Genomic DNA, 8,270 nt, shown 5'->3' with positions numbered 1-8,270 from the left:
GAAACTATTAATTGCTCTTTTATAATTATGTATATAAAATGATATACATATATATTTTACATGGCAGGCTTCCATACATTTTCTGCCTAACTAATTCACTCAGAAACCTTTGGTTGACCTGGGGCTATAGTAGAAGACATTTGCCCATGATGCTGCACTGTGTGACTGAACCTGAAACTATGAGGTTACAAAGTAAGCTTCATAACCACACAGCCATTACAAGCATCCATCTTGCTGCGGTTTATTATGAATGGTTTCTATATGGCCACCTCAGAAGCAGCTGGTGGAGGTACTAATCACAAAGGTTATACTGCTGCAAGATGTTTGAAAACTTCTGTAAACACAAAAGCAATTATCAATAAATGATTAAAAGATAAACAGTTGAACAAAACAAAAATATGATAATTAATCAGACACAGTTATTAACACTGGACAGTCATAATTTGACAAGTGACAAGACAAATAACTGTGAAAACGATTGAGGAGACAGGCACAGATTGTATAGGACAACCAAAAATAGTTGACTGCTGGTTTGGTGAAAACAAACACCACAAGTCTGTATACACAGCTGTGTTAAGAACCACTAGCCCTGTCAGGATATAGGGGTCTTCATGGTCCACCTAATGGCCCTTACAGGCAAATCCTTGGAAGAAGACAGAAGCAAAGATTATCTGGAATAAACACAAATGGTGGGTTGCTGGCTTGGTAAAAACAAGCACCATGAGTCTGTTACACAGCAGTATTAAGAACCACTGTCTACCCCCACCCCCAACAGGACATAGGGGACTTTATGGTTCACCTGAAAATACTCGCAGGAAAATTCCTGAAAAATTATCTGTAATAAACAGAAATGGTGAATTGTTGACTCGGTAAAATAACAAGCACCATCAGTCTTATTACACTTCAATATTAAAAACCACTGACCCTGACAGGATATAAGGGACTTTGTGGTCCACCTGAAGATACAGGTAAATTCTTAGAAGATTATCTGGAATAAATTCAAATGGTAGATTAATGGATTTGTAAGAATAAGCACCATGAGTCTATTACACAATATTGGCTTCAAATTTTGACACAATGCAAGCAATTTCAAGGGTGGGGCTAAGTTGATTACATCGACCCCATTGCTCCACTGGTACTCATTGTATTGACCCTGAAAGGATTGAAAGACAAAGTTGACCTCAGTGGAGTTTGAACTCAGAATGTGAAGACAGACAGAATATTGCTAAGTATTTTATCTGGTGTGCTAGTGATTCTGCTAGCTTTTTTCTTGTGATCACGTGACTGACCAGGCTATCTGATGTTGTTACACATTGCTGGTCACCATGCACTTTTGTGTTGTTTTAACCTTCAAATGACACCTCCCTACTGGTTAGGCAAACAGGTCAACATCCCTCCACCAGTCAGAAGGAAGACTGGAGCAAGGTGAAACCATTCAAATGTGGTCGATGTCAGTGCCACCTGACTGGCTCCCCATGCTGGTGGCACGTAAAATGTACCATTCGAGTGTGGCTGTTACCAGTACTGCCTGACTAGCTCCCGTGCCTGTGGCACGTAAAAGGCACCCACTACACTCTCAGGGTGGTTAGCATTAGGAAGGGCATCGAGCTGTAGAAACTCTGCCAGATCAGATTGGAGCCTGGTGCAGCCTTCTGGCTTGCCATTCCTCAGTCAAACTGTCCAACCCATATCAGCATGGAAAGTGGACATTAAATAACGACGATGATGATGACGATTATTTAATATATATTTTCATCACCTCTTTCTCACTGCCACTGTAGCAGCCTCCAGGGAACAGAAGACGTGTTTTCTTTTTTACTTTCCCCACTTATTTCATGGATGTAAAATTATTACAAGTGACAAGTATACGTGTGTTACCAATTTGGACTGACACTCACTGGGAAAAAAAAACAAGAAAAATCGTAATATATTAATAATATATAATATAAATAATAATAATATAATAATAATAATATAAAAAAGACGAGAAAAATAATATAAAAAGAAATATATTCCTAACATAAAGATGTACACACACACCCAAAACCCCCCACTCTCTCTCTCTCTCTCTCTCTCATATGCTTTTTCCTTATGCATTAGAAGCGTTTTTGTTTTGGTTTTTCCCCTTCTACATCAGTTCTACAATGATGACATTGTTTCTTGTCAACTTCAAGAAGGACGATGTCTTGTTTATCTCTCTCTCCCTCAGTGCAGTTAGTACAAGGCCTGTTTGTGCGTTGTTTGTCTTCTGATGCATCTCATATGCATACACAGACACACAAACATATACACACACACATACAGGAGATGAATAGCAGATAAGAAAACAAAAAAGATAAAGGCAAAAATGTGTTTGTTCTCCATCACCACTTGACAACTGGTGTTTGTTTGTTTGTTTACGTCCCAATAACATAGTGGTCTCAGCGTAAGAGACTGTTAGAATAAGTACCTAACTTTAAAAATAAGAAGTCCTGGGGTCAATTTGTTTGGCTAAACCCTTCAAGGCAGTGGCTCAGCGTGGCTGCAGTTCTGTGACTGAGACAAATAAAAGATAAAAGGGTTTTTTAATGAAATCATCTCCCTACAAAAGGGTTAAGGGAGCAGTCATGGAGAGTTGATCAGATTGGTGGTGTGCAGTAGAGGGCCTCTTTAAAGTATGTTGTTATAATGTTTGACCAACTGACCTTAGCTGACCAATGCACCAGACATATGAGCTTGAACAAGTCCCCCCCCACTCCCACTTCTGGTGGGTGGGAACCAACAGCAACATAAGGCTTTTTTTTTTGTTTTACTTGTTTCAAATCATTAGACTCTGGCCATGCTGGGGCACCGTGTTGAAGAATTTTAGTTGAATAAACTGACCCCAGTACTTGTATTATATTTTAAAAGTTTGGTACTTATTCTATCAGTCTCCTTTGTTGAACTGATAAGTGATGGGAATGTAAACACACCAATACCAGTTGTCAAGTGGTGGTTTGTGAACAAACACACACAAAACAGGCTTCTTTCAGTTTCTGTCTACCAAATCCACTCATTAGTCTTTAGTCAGTTTGAAATTACAGTAAAAGACACTTGTTCCAAGATGCTATGCAGTGGAACTGAACCTGAAACTGTGTGGTTGGGAAGCAGACTAACTTCTTACCACACAACCACGCCTATTCAGATTTAACTCCTGATTTTTCTCTTTTTATTAATTTTTTCTTTTTCCAATTATTCAGATATCAAAGGACCAAAAGGATGGAAGCACCCACTGTTTGGTAACATGGACCAGGAGAATGTCACTCAGCGGAGGAAATTTCTTGACAACTACTTGAAGGTATGGTCAGGGTGGGGAGAGAAAGAAAGAGAGAGAGAGAGAATTAGAAACAGTGTTTTCTTTCACTAAGTGTGTGCATGTGTATGTGACATTGTCATCATCCTCATCATCATAAGATCCATCATTCTATGCTTGCAAGAGTAGGATGGAATATTTTGTTGAGGTGTATTTCTGACAGCCGGACACCTTTCCTGTCACCAACTTTTACCTGTTCCCATGAGCAGTCATTTAAGATAGAAAACGAAAGACACTGCTTGCATGACAGTGATGCTTGTTTACAACCATCATATTATGTCATGGCAAGGAGACAGTATTACACATGCACACACACATACACACACACACACACGAACAACCTACCCAGGGGCAAAACTCACTGTAGATTACTAACTGTTGCTATAACAGATGTAATATATATGTGTGCATATACGTATGTGTGTGTGTGTGTATGTACATATATATATATTAGCCATGATAGATCGCTAGCCACTACACATTCTTTATTTTCTCTCCTTGTTTCTTTCTGTGTTCCTTTCTGTGGAAGAGCGTAGGCTTGAAACATTAAAGACTTTTTCAATTTTCGAGCGTTATACTAATACATCTGTTTGTTTTCTACACCACCTGTCTTCGTCTTTTGTTTTTTCGTGAATTCTCTCTCTCTCTCTCTATATATATATATATATATGTATCTCTCTCATATATATATATATTTATAGTGAGGGCACAAGGTTTAGTGGTTAGGGTGCTGCACTCACAATCTAGTGGTCATGAAATCATTTCCTAGACTGGGTGGCACATTGTGTTCTTGATTAAAACACTTCATCTCCCTTTGCTCTGTGATCACTTCGACACCTAACACATGGTACACTGTGCACCTGCTCAGATAACAGTGATTTGATGGAGAGATTAAGCTCATGTGCGGCACAAGCATCTGATCCCTATAAACAAATCATTGGTGCAGGTTGTTTGGCAAAATCTGAACGCTCACATATCATCTTTGATGGAAGAGTCCATCATATATATATATATATATATATATATATACAGGGTGTCCATAAAGTCTGGGTACATGGAATAAATAAAATCATAACATAAACAATTAACTATAAGAAATAATTTCTTAAAGTATGTGTTAATCCCCATGTACCCAGACTTTGTGGACACCCTGTATATATACATACACACACACATTATATTTAAGGTGCAATATTAACCCTTTAGCATTCGGATCATTCTGTCAAATGTAATGCTTATTTATTCACCTTGTTTTGAATTAATCATGCATTATCTCATAGTCTGGAGATTTTAATATGATTGTCATTTTTACAATGACATTGTAGGGTAGATGTGAGAGGCTGGATCTGGCCAGTCTAAACATAAAACAGGTTGAATATTTTGGCCAAATATGGTCAGTTTAAATGCTAAAGGTTATGCAGTGTAGTTAAGAAGTTCACTTCCCACCCACATGGTTTCAGGTTCAGTCCCACTGTGACTCCTTAGGCAAACCTCTTCTACTTTGGTCAAGCATACTTCTCTTCCATTTCTTCATTTCTTCATTCTTCATTTTTCTCCTTTATTTCTTCTTTGTCATCATTTGTCATCGTTAGCATTCTCCTTCTTTCTTATATTTCTCTTTTCCTTTATTAATTTCCTTCCTTCTGTTTCACCAATCTGACTTCTTCTTTTCTACACTCATTTCTTCCAGAACTTAATAAAGAAAGAAAACATCTCCAACGGGCCTGAACTGAGGGAGTTCCTCGCCTACGAAGGAGATGCACACATTGCTTATGTGCGACGCACCCGTGAAATCAACATGCCACGGATTGATAAAGTAAGCCACACACATTGTTCTACAGAATTCCACATTTCGTCATGTTTACACATATTTATGTATTTATTTAATCTATTATTAAACACTGCCTTGTTTTCAGTTAATTTTTAAAATATTGAAGAGTGTAGTGAAATAACTTTGTCATTATTAAGTTGGTGTTTGAAACATGAATTGGCATGAAATTGGAATTGAAGGTTTTAATTTGGATCAGTTTAAGCCTTTTATTTCCATTGTTGTTGTTGGCACTCCGTCGCTTACAACGTCGAGGGTTCCAGTTGATCCGATCAACGGAACAGCCTGCTCGTGAAATTAACGTGCAAGTGGCTGAGCACTCTACAGACACGTGTACCCTTAACGTAGTTCTCAGGGATATTCAGCGTGACACACAGTGTGACAAGGCTGACCCTTTGAATTACAGGCACAACAGAAACAGGAAGTAAGAGTGAGAGAAAGTTGTGGTGAAAGAGTACAGCAGGGTTCGCCACCATCCCCTGCCGGAGCCTTGTGGAGCTTTAGGTGTTTTCGCTCAATAAACACTCACAACGCCCGGTCTGGGAATCGAAACCGCGATCCTATGACCGCGAGTCCGCTGCCCTAACCACTTTTTTCCATATATCTGTTGAAATACACTGCATTTTGAAAATAATGAAGAATTTAGTGAAATCTTTTGTTATTAAGCTGGTGTTGGGATCATAAATTAACCTGAAATTTTGATGGAAGGTTTCAATTTAAATCACTTTAGAAAAGGATGTTTATGTCATAGAATTAGAATAAATCTTAGGATATTAAATATTATAATGATTTTTAGTGTTGTGAATAAATTAAATAATAAATTTTGTTAACAATATCATTGTTGGTTATAGGGTTCCAACAAACCAATCATTGGTTCATTTCATTTCTAATTGCCAGAGAGATAATGAATATCCATATAACAGTCAAAAGAAATACAAAATATGTTTCTTTAGAGTGTATGTAGTATATACTAATGAATGCTTTAGAGCTTACACAGTATACTCTACGCTCTAGTGAATGTATTTAGGCTTATCTATTGTGCCCATGTGAATGTTTTAGAGCTTACATAGGATGCTCTAGTATATATGGTTTGGTTTATTGAGTGTGCTCCAGTGAATGCTTTAGAGCTTATATACAATGCTGTAGTTAGTGCTTATGGAATGTGCTCTAACAAATGCTTTAGGGCTTATGTATTTTATTCCAGCAAAGGCTTTTGCGGTTACATTGAACGTACAATGTGTTTGATGGACATTGACACAATTTCCATCTACCTAGTTTTACTCACAAGGCTTGACTGAATTTTAGTCTATGGTAAGACATTTGCCTCCAGTATGCCAAGCAGAGAGGTCAAACCCAAGACCTCTTGATTACAATAGGAACTTCTTAACTGCTTGGTTATTTTGCATTCCATATATGTATGGACATAACCAAGAAAAAGACCTAATGGTGATTAAAAATTAAACCAATTGAAACATGGTGTAGTGTAGAAAATGTCTTACCTTTTAAAATGGAGTTAATAGTTTTAAAAAAGAAAAATCTTTCATCTTTTCTTCTTCACCCTTCTTTATTCCTAAGAGGGTAGAGACACCTCTTCCATGGGGCCCTATCAGAAGTGATCCTCATTACACTTTCTGGATGGATTTCCAAACATGACTAACTGAGGCCATGGATGTTATCCAACCATCTTATTCTTGGTCTCCTGCTAAGTCTCCTGCCAGTTGGTTCAGCTTACCCAATCACTAACGATTGTTCCCTCCTGGACCCACTTTGAGGCCTGAGACATGCATCCTTTGTGCTCCCATATCACAACTGCCAGAACAAGTCACAGGCTTATTCTGGTTGTACTAGCATTGAGTGGAGGCTACAATATATTGTTTGAATGGTTCCCTGTACCTAACATCCAAATAACCAAACAATGCAGTTTGGTTATTTTCTTTAACCCATTTCCTATTGCAGCTTTTGGTGGTTCCTATTCATACCAGGCACCAAGTTAATATTGGTATTTGTTTTGGACCTGTAATGAAATCTATAAACTTTAACTACTTTGCTTATTCTTGTAGGCATTTGTGAAAACGGTATCTGGTGTACTGGACCGGATAGCCACAACAGTTCTTCCACGAAGTTTGTCGCAAGACAAGACCTCCCCATCTGGCTACTCTCCAAACCGTAAAGACTCCTTGTCTCCCAACAAACTCACAGAAGAAGAAGTAAAGATCATCGAAGATTCGGATCAAATTCTAGTTGATATAGACATTCCAAATTATGAGGTAAGTTCTCTATGCTCTCTTTTCTCCATCTCAAATCCTGCTGGGATCAACTTCGCCTCACTTTCTGCAACCAAATTTCTAGCCTCTTAGTGTACGTCTTATGAAGGTGCTTGCCTAAGTAGGTAGGGTGTTGCATTCACAATCATAAGACTGTGGTTTCAAATCTCAGACTGTGTAGTGTGTTGGTGTTCTTGAGCAAAACACTTCATTTTACTCTGCTCCAGTCTCCTCAGCTGTAAATGAGTTCCAACAATAGCTGGGAAATTAACTCTGGGATGGACAGAACTGTGTCCTGTTGTAATATCAGGCCTTTATATGCCATAGAAACTGGATTAGGTTCCAGCCTTATGAATCCTAGGGCATAGAAAGTCAGACATGTTAATAGGCATAAGGAATATGTGAAAAGTAGCATATACAATTCACACAATATATCTCAACAGGCATTTTTAGCTATTGGTGACTGGCTGATATTATGCGAACAGGTGCATATTATGTGAGCAGGTGCAAACACTGAGGCAATTTCACCTGTTCATTATATCATATTATACATTGTTATATCAACCAGTCATCAGCCATTGAAAACACCTGGAAAGGTATAAACTGATTACATTTTGTAAATTGTATCTTTTATTTCTTGCTTATTTCTGTCATTTGACCATGGCCATATTGGGGTACCACTTTTTAAGGGTTTTAGTTGAACAATTCGACCTGCAAGATTTATTTTTTAAAGCCTGGTACTTATTCAGTTGATCTCTTTTACTGAACCATTAACTTATGGAAATGCAAACACACCAACATTAGTTGCGAAGCGGAGTCGAGAGGACAAACATGGACACAAAGGCAC

General features: G+C 38.1%; 1 protein-coding gene across 1 annotated transcript in view; it reads left to right on the top strand.

The window, feature by feature from the left end:
• Positions 1-8,270, top strand: part of LOC106879713 (uncharacterized) — a 105,560-nt gene that overhangs the window by 94,672 nt on the left and 2,618 nt on the right. The window contains exons 3-5 of the mRNA XM_014929393.2: positions 3,219-3,316; positions 5,022-5,147; positions 7,220-7,426. Of these exons, the coding sequence (XP_014784879.2) occupies positions 3,219-3,316; positions 5,022-5,147; positions 7,220-7,426 (431 nt within the window). The remainder of the gene's footprint in view (positions 1-3,218; positions 3,317-5,021; positions 5,148-7,219; positions 7,427-8,270) is intronic.

This window comes from Octopus bimaculoides, chromosome 23 (genome assembly GCF_001194135.2).
Source record: "Octopus bimaculoides isolate UCB-OBI-ISO-001 chromosome 23, ASM119413v2, whole genome shotgun sequence".
NCBI lineage: Eukaryota > Metazoa > Mollusca > Cephalopoda > Octopoda > Octopodidae > Octopus > Octopus bimaculoides.
Note: the sequence above shows the minus strand (reverse complement) of the source record. Positions and strands in the feature narration are given on the sequence as shown.